General features: G+C 44.1%; 1 protein-coding gene across 3 annotated transcripts in view; it reads right to left on the bottom strand.

The window, feature by feature from the left end:
* The window catches only part of GFOD2 (glucose-fructose oxidoreductase domain containing 2), a 47,873-nt gene extending 30,161 nt beyond the window's left edge, over positions 1-17,712 (bottom strand). Inside the window, exons 1-3 of one of the 3 annotated variants that reach the window (XM_037877699.2) lie at positions 17,464-17,691; positions 16,233-16,321; positions 119-462 (exon numbers count right to left, since the gene is read on the bottom strand). In XM_037877699.2, coding sequence (XP_037733627.1) covers positions 119-377 — 259 coding nt within the window. In that variant the 5' untranslated portion in view covers positions 378-462; positions 16,233-16,321; positions 17,464-17,691. Of the gene's footprint in view, positions 1-118; positions 463-16,232; positions 16,322-17,463 lie in introns of all 3 variants that reach the window. The other 2 variants (XR_005222221.2, XM_037877698.2) reach the window with 2 other exon arrangements.
* Positions 17,713-17,942: the final 230 nt, after the last annotated feature.

Genomic DNA, 17,942 nt, shown 5'->3' on the forward strand with positions numbered 1-17,942 from the left:
ACTACCGATTATGCATTGACAAGCCAACAGCAACAAATTTAAATCTATTAGAAAGTGTTTTTTCAACCAGATAGTCAAAAAAACCTTTCGCTCTGACTCAAAAGAGGAAACACAGTACCTAGAGCTTTCACAGCAATTTGCCGGGTTAGTGGTGGAGGGATGTTGATGCAAACCAAATCTACATCCTGGTGCAGCAAGACATCATCAGTCTGACTGGTGTAGAATTCAATGTTCATTTCCTCTGCTAGCCGCTTTGCTTCCTCTTCAGTCTTCCCCCAAAGTGCTTCGATGGAGAAACCCTCTGCTCTCAACAAAGGCACCAGTACCCGGGCAGTGCTGCCAGTCCCAAAAACGCCCACTCCAGGAAGCATTTTCATTGCGTGTCCACTCAAGCCTTAGTGTCCATACGTAGACCGCCAACATAAGGTTTAGCTCCTCAGCCTTCCATCTCAACCACAGCTCCTACAAACAGCAAATGTTACAGTCAGATATCACCATTTTTACATCAAATGCATTCACTACTGAATGTCAGGATCTACCATTTTGATGTCATACGCAAAATGCTGAGAGACTCACTCAAAATGAAATCAAAGATAAACCTAAGATAGAGCAGCAAAAACCAGCAGACTAAAAGGAGATCCACAGTGCCCGTGTCTTTAATGAGAAGGTGTAACAGAGAAACAACATCTTAACAGGTGAGCTTCCAAGAGGCTACTTGGCTCAAGATGAAACACTGCATGCTGAGATCTTTAGTCTTAGCGGCCACATCTTCACATTAAAGATGAAGGAGAATACCATATGCCTCATTTTTTGCCCATTTGGTGCAGTCCCCAGATAATCTGGCATGGTTCAGTGACGTTTAGACATGCCAGACCTATGGTCTCTGTGTTATAAATGTAGATCTCTATAGTCACACATAAATAAATATACTGTTCTGAACAAGACATATTCCAAGTAATTATCTTGGTAAAATGTCAAGTGTGGTGGGTCTCTGTTTAACTAGTTTAACTTTAAGTACTAAAAATAAATGATACAAGAGGAGACAGTAGATGGTACAGCCACACCACAATTTGGGAATACATTAACATCCAGACTGTTGATGTCAGCAGAGAAATAAAGATATTGGTTTTCATAGATTCCAAGACCAGAAGGGACCATTGTGATCATCTAGTCTGACCACCCTGTAAAAAACACAGGACATAAAACTTCCCCAAAACAATTCCTAGAGCAGATCTTTAGAAAAACAGCCAATCTTGATTTAAAAATCACCAGTGATGGAGAATCTACTAAGACCCTTGGTAAGTTTAGGAATGTAGGTAGAGAGAGAGGAATACGTAATAGAAAGCACCCTCGTAAAGAAGAGACATAAAATGAAGAACCAAGGAGAATGGTACTACAGCCCTGCTAATCTTGGCATACATCTATTACTAAAACCTCTCCTGATTGTAGATTCTAAGCCTGAGACAGTAACCTTTCATATGAAGGGTTAAAGGGAAGCAAAGAACAAAGAAACCTATCAAGCTATTTAACTGTAGGGAAACTCAGTATCATCATTGCACAGTAAGATTTAGTTAAAAACAAAGTTTTAACAACTAATATGATGGAAGTGTTCTCTTCAGTGAGAGTAAGGAGAAGGTGGTGTACTTAGTTTGCTTTTATTCCTTCCCACGTTTTACATTCTATGCCTGATTCATTCCACATACCACCATTAGTGCCTTGTGGCAGTCCAAATATAAATTCTTTGCGCATCTGATGCCTAGCCGATGTAATTCCATTCTGCCCAATTTCCACATCAGCAACTAACTAAAATACCCCTCAAAGTGTCTCTTAGTTATCATAGCATTGTTTATGTTTCACAGGGAGGGTACAGTACCTTGGTACATGTAAGAAGTACTTTAAGTTAAGCAGTGTGAAACGAAGCAAGCAGGGGGAGACATGACAATAAAATGAAGTTTTACAACTCTACTTTAACAGGAAAACTAATGGATAGTTTGTATTCCTGATGCCCAGTGTGTGGAAGGATGTTCCACAGCATTTGTCTATAAAAAGCTTCTTTCCATACCAAACACTGTCTCCTCAGTGTGTTTGTTCTGCTTAAGCTTTTTTACTCCAGCCAGGATCTCCCCTTAAAATTTGCTCCAGTGCCCCTGGTAGGAAGTTTTACTAAACTTAGTTGATTAGAACAGATAGAACATATTTTCTTGAACTAGTAGTTTATATAAGATCTTTCCCATTGAATTTTAAATAAAAAGTATTTTATTACAAGAACCGCATGACCCTTAGCTATACAATTATTTTTGCTCACACACTATTTAAAAAAAACCTCAGTTTGCAGGTGTACAATAGATGAAAAACAGAGGGTGCGAAGCAGTTCATACTATATTTCTGGTTTAACATTTGTTTAAGGTACATAAAAGAAAAATGAGTTATAACTAAATACAAATGTGAAATCAAATGAAAACTTGTTACATTTTTCATCTTCATATAAACAATTCCAGTTTATATGTAACTATGTTTTGTGAAAGATTGCCATGTGTAATCTCTCCACATATCATCTTGTTTTATATATTCATTTTTCTGTTGCTGAAATATTTAATAAGACACTATTATGTTTCAGTTACATAACCCTTAATAATTTGATCAATGGTATTTTGCAAGCCCCTTACCAACCAATATACTTGCATTCTAATATACCAATGCCCGTTTACTTTCTGAGATGTTCTTGTCCTATGTATGGCTACACAGAGAGATATTATTTGTTGCTTGGGCACCTTAACAGTGTTCCTTTAATAGGTTTTTATTTCCCTATAAAGTGGAAACATATGGAAATTAAGGCTCTTACCACACCCCTCTTTCTCTAGATGCATCAATATGTTGACATTTTATTGATAAATAAAATATTTAAAAATTAAAATAAGAACTGTCTATACAGAGCTGACACTTTACTGAGCACCAGATTTTGCAACCTTTACTCATGCTGAGAAGTATCTTACTCCTTGAATAGTCCTCACTGACTATGAGTAGAGTATTGTTCTACTCAGTGTGTGAGTAAGGGTATCACAATCCGGCCTGTTAACTGAAATGCGAGACCATATTGAGCAGCACTGTTAACCTGAGATTATATCCTTCATTTCTCCTGCCCAATACCACATTACACCTGCTATTGCAATTAACTGATTTCTTCATCATCCATCACTGTGATTTACATTTTAATGTGCTTTTGCTGATCAATTTACAGAACTCTTGTGGCTTTATCTCTAGTATTCCAACACATAAATGTGTGTAAATTTGTGTTTGTCTAATCTAGGGTTGCCACCTTTCTAATGGCTGGTAACCAGACCCCGAGGCCTCACCCCTTTCTCCTCCTCTTCCCCCAAAGTCCCACCCCTTTCTCCGCCAATTGCGCCCCACATTTAAAAGAAAAAAATGGCACCTGGACACACAAGCCAAAACCCTGGACTGTCCAGGTGAAAACTGTACTGGTGGCAAAATGTACAGAGAACAATATATTTCATTGAACTATTGCATTTATATACTTTCAGCTTGAACAAAGGCAGAGAAACAGCCTGAGCAGCATATGCTTGTGCGAACTGTTCTTGGGGAACAGACAGACATACAATGCTGCTATGCCAATTTCATTTGTTTCAGTTCCAAACTATACCTTCAGGTTTGGCTGCATGACTAATTATAGAGATATGACGACACAATATCCTTGGTTTTGGATCTACTCTACATTCTACCCTAATATCACACACATGCACAAAATATCCCAAACAAATATCCAGTGTCAGTCAAAGACAAGGTCATGTAGTGCATTCTCAAGTTGTTCTCCCTGAGCCAGAATACCTTATTCCATAGCATTTGAATGGTGTCAATTTAGTTCTTGATGTGTAATTGTGGATACTTCCCTGATTAAATACAGTTAATTGTTGCTGAACCAAAATGAGGAAATACTGAATTAAACCTGAGGGGTAAAACTGAAATATTGTTCTCTGTCAATTCAGCTCGTGTTTAAAATCTTTATGACAAGAGGACTAGGGTAGGACTTTTGGTAGGTAGGACTTTTGGTAGGATGATTTCAATAGCAAGAAATAAATTTTACTACATCTTCTACACCCTTCTACTCTCAAATATTTTGTTTTTAAATAACTAAGTCTTTCTGGCCAAGGCTTGTCAGCATCAATATGCAAATAAAGCACAGTTAAAACGTTATGAATTTTTCAGTTGTCAAATTTAATCTGAGTACTACAGTCGTGTATTAAAACAAACAGAGGTGCAGTTATCTTGGATATCCATTCTCTTCTGATTCATTTTGAGGCACAGGGCCATGTCAGGGGTCATTTCAATTTGCAATTTCTTTTTTCCAAGCAAAGCAGTAGATTTGGATTTTTTTTTAAAAATGTACCTATCCAAGTACTCTAGCAGCACATACACCAACACATTTTACAAAGAATAAACCAATAATGGGGTAGAGACCAGCAGTAAAGGAGAGAGAAGTATTTGGGATGAGCTCCTAAGACAATGCAGCCAGAAGTCTTGCTACCCTCTGATTTAGACTGTTGCTGTAAATGCACTTCAAGTAAACAATGCTGCTGTGCAGGACATATTGCAGCAGATAACCTGTTCCTCCCATCTCTGTAGCAAGATTGTTCTACCCACAACTTTTGGAGTCACTCTACACTAGAATGGATGGCCCCACACTAAAATGGAAATAAAACTAGAACTTTATCAACTAAAAGTAGCTCCTTTGAGGAAAGAGTGATTAGAAGAACAGTCAGATAAAGTACAGTGCAATGAGAACAAGCAGTCAGACCTTTTTAACTAATGGAGTGGTATTAAAATATTTCTGATTTATTATTATTTGTACTGCAGTAGCACCTAGAGGCCTAAGCCCCATTGTACAGGGCACTGTAAAAACAATCTGCTTTGTAACTGTCCAGTTCTCTGGTTTTACAAACACATTTTCCTTTTAAACCTTTCTCTTTTCCCTGTTGCGTGAAATAACACAACAGAGGGAAAAGAAAAGGAGTACTTGGCCCTGAATCCTGCAAAGATTTATGCACATGCTTAACTTCAATCAAGTTTAACACACGCTAAGTCTTTACAAGATTGTAACCTAACTGATAATGCAGAGGAAACCACGAAACTTAAAATGCACAAACTAAAAACAAATTTTCCCTTCTAAACTTTCAGAATTTAAGTTTTATTTGTAATTATACTCAATTTTCTTTTAAGGAGGAAGAATGATTTTTTAACTGGACAGAGTTCCTTTAAATGTTAAGTTTCAGAGTAGCAGCCGTGTTAGTCTGTATCCGTAAAAAGAGAAGGAGTACTTGTGGCACCTTAGAGACTAACAAATTTATTAGAGCATAAGCTTTCGTGAGCTACAGCTCACTTCATCGGATGCATCCAATGAAGTGAGCTGTAGCTCACGAATCCAATAAAGTGAGCTGTAGCTCACGAAAGCTTATGCTCTAATAAATTTGTTAGTCTCTAAGGTGCCACAAATACTCCTTTTCTTTTTAAAATGTTACGTCATGCTTGATGAGATTTCATTCTGCTGTTACTCTATGCTAAATTATGAGTGGTCATTCAACATTGAACTGCAGACAAAATCACTGACTCATAGAAAAAACATAAGTTTACATATCTTTTGGCTATGTTAACATGTTTCTTTATAACTACTGTATTCTTTTAAATTGCTAAAAGTGAATAAAAAGAAAATTAAAATAGCTTACTCTGCCTTAAACAATTAATCCATCAGAACAATCAGCAGCTCCCTAAATCCTCCTTACCCTCCCTCTTCTTAAAAGCCTGGGAAAACACACTGACCTTGTAAGCATGCCTCAAAGGTCAGACTTGGGCTTTGCTGGAGCAGGGGAGTAAAGCAAGCTTTAGGGCCCCTCCCTGAAACGTTCTCCAAGCAACATACTCAGTTAAACACAGAGGATTGTCAGCTTGTACGCCTCAGCTGCTCTCAACTGTAGTTGTATCACATACAAATCAAACCAAAACCTTGAATTACACCCAAAATCAAAACTAGAAGCCAGTGCAAAGGAAGAACACAGCTGTGATGCAATCCCTGTGGGAAATATCACTAAGTACGAAGGCTGCCTCATTAGTTGACAATTCCAAATCTTAAAATGCAGCCCTACATTCAGAGCATTACAGCAATCCAATCTTCAAGTGATGAAGACCCATACGTCTAAACAAAATAATCACAGACTTCTAGCCAGGTGCAGAAAGAAAAAAGCCTGGAGCACAACTGCAACCTAGAAAATCTGGCAACCAACAAGATTGCTAGGTTGCAAACTTGTGTGAAAAATAGCAAACATATTTCTTCCCCCAACCAAAGAGCTGAAACTACCTCCACTAATTCTTCCAATTCCTTCTTCCATTCCACAGCCGTCGCCTTCATTTTGTCTAGACCGAGTATCAATCTGCTCATTCTCAACCAAACCCTAGTCTCAGTTAGCAATTGGTTGAGTAACTCCTCACGAAAGCTTATGCTCAAATAAATTTGTTAGTCTCTAAGATGCCACAAGTACTCCTTTTCAATTTGTTGGGTCAGCCTAATATGGAATGCAGTAGATTCTCCATCACTTTAAATCTTTACATCAAGACTGGATGTCTTTCTAAAAGATACGATCTAACTCTACCACAAGTTACCACACCCCATACGGGGATCACCACATGAAGTTCTATGGTCTGTGCTACACAGATTATACAAGATTGATCACAATGGCCACGGCTTGTTCTTAAGAACAATTAATCTCTGAAACCCGCTCAGATAATATTACACAAAGCTGGTGATATTCTGGATCTAAGGCTGAGCAGAACGTTCCAAGTCACAGATAGGCAGTTACATTCAGGGAGATTAAGCATATGATTCAATATGAAATAAACAAGTTTATAACTCAAACATTATACAGTTTCAGAAAGGAATTTGATATAGTTAGCTTTAAATAGTTAAATTTTAAAAATGAGTTGAAAGTATTTGCAGCTCCTATCCCTGCCCTTGAATGCCCCTGCGAGTTTTGTGGGTTACAGTTAGAGAAATTTTTAAAATGAGACAATCTTTCTCATTACACTCTTAGCCCGGCAGAAGAGTCTGTCCTATCTTGGGGCCTCTCCTTTTGTCCTTCCAGGGCCACGAACGTGATACAGTTCTGTGGTGACCTAGAATCCTACTTTCGACATCTCCGACTCAAAGAATATTTCCAACACACCTCTGAACAACATACTAACCCACAGAGTCCTTCCTACCAACACTACAAAAAGAAGGATTCTGCGTGGACTCCTCCTGAAGGTCGAAACAACAGACTGGACTTCTACATAGATTACTTCCGTCAACATGCATGGGCTGAAATTGTGGAAAAGCAGCATCATTTACCCCACAACCTCAGCCGTGCTGAACACAACACCATCAACAGCCTGAGGAACAACTCTGACATCATAATCAAAAAGGCTGACAAAGGAGGTTCTGTCGTCATCATGAATAAGTTGGAATATGAACAAGAGGCTGCTAGGCAGCTCTCTAGCTCCACATTCTACAGGCCATTATCCTCTGATCCCACCGAGGATTACCAAAAGAAACTACACCATCTGCTCAAGAAACTCCCTGAAAAAGCACAGGAACAGATCTGTGCAGACACATGCCTAAAACCCCGACCAGGGGTATTCTATCTGCTTCCCAAGATCCATAAACCTAGAAATCCTGGATGCCCCATCATCTCAGGCATTGGTACCCTGACAGCAGGGTTGTCTGGCTATGTAGACTCCCTCCTCAGGCCCTAAGCTACCAGCACTCCCAGCTATCTTTGAGACACCACTGACTTCCTGAGGAAACTACAATCCACCGGTGATCTTCCTGAAAACACCATCCTGGCCACTATGGATGTAGAAGCCCTCTACACCAACATTCCACACAAAGATGGACTACAAGCCGTCAGGAACAGTATCCCAGATAATGTCATGGCAAACCTGGTGGCTGAGCTTTGTGACTTTGTCCTCACTCACAACTATTTCACATTTGGGGACAATATATACCTTCAAGTCAGCGGTACTGCTATGGGTACCCGCATGGCCTCACAGTATGCCAACATTTTTATGGCTGACTTAGAAAAACGCTTCTTTAGCTCTCGTCCCCTAACGCCCCTACTCTACCTGCGCTATATCGATGACATCTTCATCATCTGGACCCATGGAAAAAAAGCCCTGGAGGAATTCCACCATGATTTCAACAATTTCCATCCCACCATCAACCTCAGCCTAGATCAATCCACACAAGCGGTCCATTTCCTGGACACTACTGTGCTAATAAGCAATGGTCACATAACCACCACCCTATACCGGAAACCTACTGACCGCTATACTTACCTACTTGCCTCCAGCTTCCATCCAGGACACACCACATGATCCATTGTCTATAGCCAAGCTCTAAGATACAACCACATTTGCTCCAATCCCTCAGACAGAGACAAACACCTACAAGATCTCTATCAAGCATTCTTAAAACTACAATACCCAGCTGCTGAAGTGAAAAAACAGATTGACAGAGCCCAAAGAGTACCCAAAAGTCACCTACTACAGGACAGGCCCAACAAAGAAAACAACAGAACGCCACTAGCCATCACCTTCAGCCCCCAACTAAAACCTCTCCAGCGCATCAGCACAGATTTACAACCTATGCTGAAAAATGATCCCTCACTCTCACAGATCTTGGGAGACAGACCAGTCCTCGCTTACAGACAGCCCCCCAACCTGAAGCAAATACTCTCCAGCAACCACACAACAAAAACACTAACCCAGGAACCTATCCTTGCAACAAAGCCCAACTCTGTCCACATATTTATTCAAGTGACACCATCATAGGACCTAATCACATTAGCCACGCCATCAGGGGCTCGTTCACCTGCACATCTTCCCATGTGATATATGCCATCCTGTGCCACCAATGCCCCTCTGCCATGTACATTGGCCAAACCAGACAGTCTCTACGCAAAAGAATAAATGGACACATCTGACATCAGGAATCATAACATTCAAAAACTGGTAGGAGAACACTTCAACCTCTGTGGCCACTCAGTAGAAGATTTAAGGGTGGCAATTTTGCAATAGAAAAGCTTCAAAAACCGACTCCAACGAGAAACTGCTGAGCTTGAATTAATATGCAAACTAGATACCATTAACTTTTGAACAGAGACTGGGAGTGGCTGGGTCATTACACATATTGAATCTATTTCCCTAAGTGAAGTATCCTCACACCTTCTTGTCAACTGTCTATATGGGCCATCTTGATTATCACTACAAAAGTTTTTTTCTCCTGCTGATAATAGCTCACCTTAACTAATTAGCCTCTCACAGTTTGTATGGCAACTTCCAACGTATCTGTATGTGTATATATATATCTTCTTACTATATGTTCCATTCTATGCATCCGATGAAGTGGGCTGTAGCCCATGAACGCTTATGCTCTAATAAATTTGTTAGTCTCTAAGGTGCCACAAGTCCTCCTTTTCTTTCTCCTGTTGCTATGTGAAAGATCCAAGAAAGCTATAGGGAAAAACTAACTATACACAAGGTGCTGTCACACATACAAAAGCTGATGAGAGAGATTTCCCCCTCAAATTCTAGAGTTACTGGTCATATCAAAGATTATTGTAACAAGTAAACATTTTTCATATTAAAGTGCTACTTCTAAACTGAAGGTGTACCTGTAAACGCTTGCTTTCCCCCTCCCCACACCAGTTCTGTAATAGCTGTGACATTATAGCACAGGGTAGGGCAAACTTTTTGGGCCGAGGGCCACAGCTGGGTGGGGAAATTGTGTGCAGGGCCGGGGCAGGGAGTTGGGGTGCGGGAGGGAGTGCGAGGTGTGGGAGGGGGTGCGGTGTGCAGGAACAGGCTCAGGGCAAAGGATTGGGGCAGAAGAGAGGTGCGGGGTATATGAGGGGGCTCAGGGAAGGGGGATGGAGTGAAGGAGGGGTGCGGACTGCAGGAGGGAGATCAGGGCAGGGGGTTAGGATGCAGGAGTGGTGCGGTGTGTGGCAGGGGGCGCAGGGCAGGGGGTTGGGGTGCACGGGGGTGCGGGGTGCAGGCAGGGAGTTGGGGGGCGGGGTGCAGGAGGGGTTCAGGCTCCGACCCGGCGCTGCTTACCTAAAGTGGCTCTGGGGTGGCAGCCTCCTTCAGGGCCCCAAGGACGTGGTGCTGGCCGCTTCCGAGAGCGGCGCGGGGCCTGCGGCACCATGGGGGACAATCCCACGGGCCAGATCCAAAGCCCTGACCAGCTGGATCCAGCCTGCAGGCCGTAGTTTGCCCACCCCTGTTATAGCATAATACGTAGCACTTTTCAAACATTAACAAACCCTCACAATCCCCCTGTGAGGCAAGTATTACTCCATTTTACAAGTTGGAAAAATTAAGATAGGGAGAAGTGAAATGACTTGCCAAAGTTCAAATGGTAAGTCAGTACACAGACCCCTGTGCTGTGCTCAGACCACACCTCCCCATGGTGTGTGTTGGGGCTTCAGAGCATCACTCTGGGAGACTTCAGTACAAGAGGAAAACACACAAACAAAAAAAAATCTTAGGCACCCTGAACACCCATTTTTCCTAATACAATTTGAGGCGTCCAGTATGCTACCTTATTTAGTGAATTTCTGATGGCACTTCACTGCCCTGAACAAAAAGTCACCTTTAGGTTTTCTCTATGATATTGCTAATTTCAGACTTTTTGCACGGGTACAACTCAAAGCCTTTTTAAAAAAAATTACATTTGCAGGACCTCAACAAGAGGCAAGGCATCTGAGGTAGTGTTTTGTTTTGTTTTTTAATTAATTTAGTGCAGGGGGAATGTGCCAGATCGATACGGTGGAGATCAAAATCTTGTGTCTATGCACAAAACCTACACCTCATGGATTAAAAACAAAAGGGCATACCTTTCTCTTTCCCCCTCACTCACACACACACACACCCCTCCCTGCAACTAATAACCTCTCAATCTCAGTCTGATGGTGAAAGGAAAGTTTAATGTCTGGTGCTGATTCAATACTTCACTTCTCTACTAAGTTCAAACAAAGGGGCCAATTCGTGCCAATTGTCAATGTGATTTATGTGCTTATTTTTATCCAATGTTTATTTATATTTATTTCACACAGGCCAAACAGCTGGACAGGAACAATTTTCAGTCACCTCCAACCTGAACATAGGTGAGTTTTGTTTTGTTTTTTTGAAGTTTAATGTATCATAAACTATACCATATGAATAGTCAACTACTGTGCATTTGTGTAGCATTTATATTAAAGATTGATGGTTATAACAACTCTGTATTGCTGTCTGAACAGTATATACTGTGTTGCCTCAAGCATACTGAATTCACTACACGGCTGACTATATTGGTTCCAAGGGAGCCATTACATATTTGCTCTATAATCTGACTTTAAAAGAATGTTTGCTGATATTCAATAGGCAAATACAACCCCAGTTATAAAAGTCCTAACACAGGTACCCGTACAACCTTATGTTTTGCTTAGACACTCCAGTATACCCATTTCTGTGAATTACAGGCAGTATAGGAGAGGTATTACAAGCAGAATATGAGAGGAATGCAGGCAGACCGAGAGAAGTTTGAAAAAACACATTATTTGACTCTCCCAAGAGAAAAAATGTGATCAAAATTGAAAGTGGCAGTTCATTCTCTGAAAGTTGGATAAGGGGTTCAAATCCATCAAGTAATCAGGAGAGGCTGCTCATAAGGAAAAATAATCCACTTTATCAGTTAAAAAAAAAGTGTCAAAATGGATAATAAATTTGTGTACACCTATATCCTGAAACGAGACTCTCTCAAATACGAGTCAGTCTTTTCAGATCAGGGAAAAGGTATATTGGCTGCACACAGGTGAAGTTTGTATTTCTATTGCTCTTGCAGTACCTGTCCTACAGATAAGAGTCTTCAGTCTCCAAGGCTGTTAGACTGGCACCTTTCATCAGCATGGAATTCAAAAAAAAGAAAAAAATCACACGAACATATAGTTAACAAGATAAAGTTTAAACTATAGGACACAGGATGTGTTTTAATACAGCCAAATACAAAGTTATACATCTAGGAACACTGAATACAAGCCGTACCAACAGAAGGGGGGTTGTATCCTGGAAAGCAGTGGCTCTGAAAAAGTCCTAGAGGTCACAGTGGGCAAACAACTGAACATGAGCTCCCAATGCTGCACTGTGGCAAAAAGGGCTAATGTGATCCCCGGATGTATAAAAACAGGAGTAGTGAATAGGAGCATGAAGCGGATTTTACCTCTGCATACGTATGGATGAGTCAGGTACTGGAATACCGTGTCTAGCTCTGGAATCCACATTTTTAAAAGAATGTTGAAAAACTGGAGAGGGTGCAGAAAAGACAAAAATGATTTGGGGATTGGAGAAAATGGCTTTTTTACGGTGAGAGATTTAAAGAGCTTAATCTGTTTTTAGTTTGTGAAAAAGACGACTGAGAGGTGACTTGATTACAGTCTGTAAGTATTTTCATAGGGAGAAAATACCAGACACAAAAAAAGTCTTTAATCTACCAGAGTAATACATAAAAAGAACCAGTGGCTGGAAACTGAAGCCAGACAAATTCAAATTAGAAATAAGGCATACATTTTTAACGGTAAGAACAAAATACCAAAGGAAGGGGTGGATTTTCCACATCTTGATGTCTTCAAACCAAGACTGCTTGGATATCTTTCTGGAGGATAGGCTTTAGCCAAACACAAAAGTTACTGGCCTTAATACAGGGTTAAACAAGTAAAAGCAATATACAGAAGGTCAGCCTAAATGACCTAATGGTCCCTTCTGGCATTAAACTTTTTGAATGAAAATCTTGGTGGGAATCTTCTTGGATTTTGTGTATTTCTGTATTTTATGGCTTGCCTCAGACGTCATAAACCTGATGAGACAGTCTAGGAGGACTAGGCAGGGAAAGATTAATGGACAAAGTCAAATATGAACTAAAGCAAACTCTAATATTGTATTCAATAAGTTCTTATACTACAGTCATCGCTCTAGTATCAGAGCACCTTCTTCGTGCAGTAAGGAAGATCGCTACACAGCTGTCGTGTTTGTTGTCTCATCCTCTCCCAGGGGAGAAGCATGTACAGTAAATTATCTTGGTTTAGTATATTTTCAAGTTGTTGGTTTTAATATACATGTTGCTATATATTTATGTCAGGGAAGGCAGGATCAAAGAAATGTGCGTTGCACACTTGAAGCAGAAGGTGGTGAGGTTCATCATGATCCACATTTCTCCGGCCCTGCCTCCTCACTTTACAAGCAACATTAAACGTGTATTAACCAGATGCATTGTGGTTGCTTGTAAATAGATTCCTTTTGTATAAAAGAATGGTCTATGACAACACGAATTTTAACTATCGTGAAAACAAAATACACTTTGGTTTATTCTGCCATTATTATCCAGGAAAACCCATTTGTGCCTGATGATAAAGACTGTGTCACATCTTTGAACTTCTGCAGATCAAAAGATGTCCCTGAATAAATTCACCGTATCTATCAGTCTGGGAGCATGTGTAATTCCGTGGGCAAGTTAATGATAGAAAGGAAAGGGAAGTGTCATTTGATTTGTAAAAATCATAATTTCAATGGTATCATCCTCTGTAACATGGCAAGTGGAGGGACTTGCTGCCCCCTCAGCTCCAGATCCTTCAGTTGGTGGATATTTTTATAATATAAGGTCTCTGGAAATGGGTCAAGTTAGGTATCATTCGAAAGCCCTTTCTCCCACGAACACAAGGTATAAAACATGACAAGTCTAGAACAATTATGTAAATATATATTCAAGAAAATGTTTAAAAATCAACTTTTTAAAATTATATGTTAACACGTCTTTAACAGCTAGTCCTCTCAAAGTTAATACAGTAGTCAGTCAGTCAAGGGCCACAACTTATCAATTAATGCTCAGATCATCATACCTGATCAATTTTTTTAATGTTAGAAATGACTAAAAATGGAAGGAGTGCTTCAAGTTGATTTGCCATCATCAGCAAAAAGAGAAGACAGCCCACATGGGTTGCTGGGATTTTTTAAAAAAGTCATAAAAATTATAGGCTTTAGATGGCATTATGGGATGGGGACAATTGCATGCTGGGAAGCTGACCCCTTGCTCACAGTCATCCCCGCGCAACTCATTTCTGCCCCACTATCCATTTCCAAAACTTCCCAACAGAGTGTGCTGGACAGTGGTGTGTTGCACGCTAGGATACCTCCCATGGTGCACTACACTGTGCATCGACACAAGCACTCCAGGTGAGTATGCACAACGCCAATGCAAGCAGCCGAGTATGCACACTCACAAGCAATATACTAACAGTGGGCTGGCTTTATGCCAACATAACTTGCGTCAACCAAAGTTTGCCGTATAGACATGGTCTTAGACTATATCTACTGCACAGATCTGAATAACTGAAGTGCTTTTGACAGAACTGTTTTAAGCACAAGCTATTCACTGCAACCACACTAGCCATACTGAGTTGTATTCTGAACCATGAAGCTTTGTCCTACGTCCCTACTAGTACTGCTCTGAACTACTTCAGTTACAGTTCCCTCTGGGTACCTATCCCATAGTTCACTGCACACACAGAAGCAGTAGACTCAGATTCTGAAAGACTCTGGTCCACTATGGGACAATAGCGGGAGGAGTATTTGAACAATTTCTGTACCATTCCCACTGGCAGTAGATGCATGCAGGCTGAATTGATTCAGACTAAATCAGGTTTGCTTTCAGAGACACTAAATACTGGGTTGAAAAGGGGCAACAAGTGGCTAGTCAAAGTTTGGGGCCTTGGATATTTTCCAGTTGGAAGTAGAAATTGATGAAGTCTGATATTATCTTTGATGCAATCTTGTTTATTTACAAAGAATGTACAAAGTCCTGTGTCTCTGAATACAGAAGGAACCAAGAACAAAAGAACCTTTTACTGAGCTTACATAGCCAGCAAGCCTCTTTATTTAGCCAATACCAGACCCAAAAGCTCTCTTTCTAGCTTTTTCCAGGGTCAAACGTTGCTTACAGGCTCCTGATTGGCTTTCTTGCCTGGCCTCTCCCTCTCTTTTTGTTCTTGTAGGTTCTCATTTTGTGTGCATGATCTCTCGTCCCACACAAACACCACCCCTACCCAACACAACAGTCAGCCAAAAGTCCTGGGTGGTTTCAGACACACCTTTTGCTTTAGGTGTAGCTTATGCTTAGTTATGTTAACAGAACTCACACCTATCAAGCTCAGTGGGGTCAAGATTTCACCCAGCTCATAACAGTACTGACCCAAATGATATTGTGTATGCGTGTAAACAGTTTGAACAATTTTACACGCGGATGCAAGGAATGTTACAAATTTGCTAGGGGGTACCACATAGCTCTTGCAAGAGTAAATTTTCTCTTGTGTAGAAAAGATATTCCATCTCAAAATACTTTACAAATAATCTACTTTTCAAAGTGCCCCTGAGTTGGTATTAACCCCATTTTACCAATGGGGAAATTGAGACTTGCCTAAAGTCACACAGGAAGTCTGTGGCATTACCAAGCACCTCTCCTTAATTCCTTTTCCAAGCCATTTTTCCGTTCTTTTGTGCCTTCATTTATGGAGTACCTGCACTGAACATCCGCTATACACTTAAATAAAGAGTTGCGACATGGCCTACCGCCCGTCATGCTATGCATGAACAGAGCCCACCTGAACCTGCTGTGAGGAAGGCGAAAAACCCCCCACTGCATCTGGCCAATATAGTGGTAAGGGAAAAATTCCTTCCCAGCCCCCCTTAGTGGAGCAGCTAGCGTAATGCCACAGGACTCCTTGTTGTTTTTAACAGAACCCTAGATCTCCAGACACCCAGTCAGTCCCGTGCTTTAACTGAAAGTAACATTTTGAATGATGGTGCATCAATGGCTATCAATTATTCCAAGAGCAGATCTGTAGCACTACTGACCTTGTTCCACATCTGCTTCTAAGCTCCTTACTTATGGGCTGTTCTCCTAACACAGCAAATTCTTACACATTTCAATACAGAGCTCATGGGCGGATGGGAAAAGAAGAGAGGCAACACAAAGGATATGCAAGTGTAGAGGCTTCAAGACTAGAGTACTCACCACGAAAAGTCCACATTTGTCAACCCCCACCCCACAGTGATGGCAGAGACCGATTCTACTAGAGGGACAAACTAGAGCACACAACCTGTAACTGGGAGAAACTGCTGACAAATGCGGACTTTTCCCAGCCATCACTATGTGATTTGCTAGTTTCAGGGTAGCAGCCGTGTTAGTCTGTATCCGTAAAAAGAAAAGGAGGACTTGCGGCACCTTAGAGACTAACAAATTTATTAGAGCATAGCACCCTCGCTCAGCACCGCCCCCAGCTCCGCGCCCCCCACCCCCTCCCCTCGCTCAGCACCCCCCCAGCTCCGCGCCCCCCACCCCCTCCCGTCGCTCAGCACCGCCCCCAGCTCCGCGCCCCCACCCCCTCCCCTCGCCCAGCACCGCCCCCAGCTCCGCGCCCCCCACCCCCTCCCCTCGCCCAGCACCCCTCCAGCTCCACACCCCGCGCCCCCCACCCCCTCGCTCAGCACCGCCCCCAGCTCTGCGCCCCCCACCCCCTCGCCCAGCACCGCCCCCAGCTCCGCGCCCCCCACCCCCTCGCCACCTCGCTCAGCACCGCCCCCAGCTCCGCGCCCCCCACTCCCTCCCCTCGCTCAGCACCCCCCCAGCTCCGCGCCCCCCACCCCCTCGCCCAGCACCCCCCCAGCTCCGCGCCCCCCACCCCCTCGCCACCTCGCTCAGCACCCCCCCAGCTCCGCGCCCCCCACCCCCTCCCCTCGCTCAGCACCGCCCCAGCTCCGCGCCCCCCACCCCCTCCCCTCGCTCAGCACCGCCCCAGCTCCGCGCCCCCCACCCCCTCCCCTCGCCCAGCACCGCCCCAGCTCCGCGCCCCCCACCCCCTCGCCACCTCGCTCAGCACCGCCCCCAGCTCCGCGCCCCCCACCCCCTCCCCTCGCTCAGCACCGCCCCAGCTCCGCGCCCCCCACCCCCTCCCCTCGCCCAGCACCGCCCCAGCTCCGCGCCCCCCCCCCCCTCCCCCTCCCCTCGCCCAGCACTCCCCCAGCTCCGCGCCCCCCACCCCCTCGCCACCTCGCTCAGCACCGCCCCCAGCTCCGCGCCCCCCACCCCCTCCCCTCGCTCAGCACCCCCCCAGCTCCGCGCCCCCCACCCCCTCGCCCAGCACCGCCCCCCACCCCCTCCCCTTGCTCAGCACCCCCCCCAGCTCCCCGCCCCCCCTTCGCTCAGCACCCCCCCAGCTCCGCGCCCCCTCGCTCCGCACCGCCCCCAGCTCCACGCCCCCCACCCCCTCGCTCCGCACCCCCCCAACACCCCCCTGGCTCCTCCCAGAGCCCCGCCGGGCGGTCCCTCACCTGCGGGCCGGAGGCGGCACGGGGCCGCGGGCTGGGGCAGCGAAGTCCAGCGGCCCCGTCTCGCTCCCGGGCGCATCCTCGCGGGCCAGGCGGGGCGGGGGCGCGCTCCCGCGGGGCAGAGAGGGAGGAGGGTGCGCGCTCCCGCGGCGCCGGGCTGAGTGCTGGGCGCGGCCCCTCTGTGGCAGCGCACGCGGCAGCGCGCGCCGCTCAGGCTCTGCGGGAGACACTCTGCCCACCCCGGCAGTTCGCGCGCATGCGCGGAAGGGTGGGGCTCTTAAGCCTTAAAGGAGCCGCGTCCAATTTCACAGGCCCTGCGCTGGGCCGCCAGCAGCAGCAGCGGCAGGGGGAGCCCGCGGGCGGGTTACAGTAGGACCCACAATAAAAGAGTGGGGGACCAGGGCCAGATCCACAGACTGGCACCCGCGCAGCCTCTCTCCCGGCCCTGCACAGGGCACAGTGACCCCGCAGCACAGCCCGCA

The sequence above is a fragment of the Chelonia mydas genome, chromosome 12 (genome assembly GCF_015237465.2).
Source record: "Chelonia mydas isolate rCheMyd1 chromosome 12, rCheMyd1.pri.v2, whole genome shotgun sequence".
Taxonomy (NCBI): Eukaryota; Metazoa; Chordata; order Testudines; family Cheloniidae; genus Chelonia; species Chelonia mydas.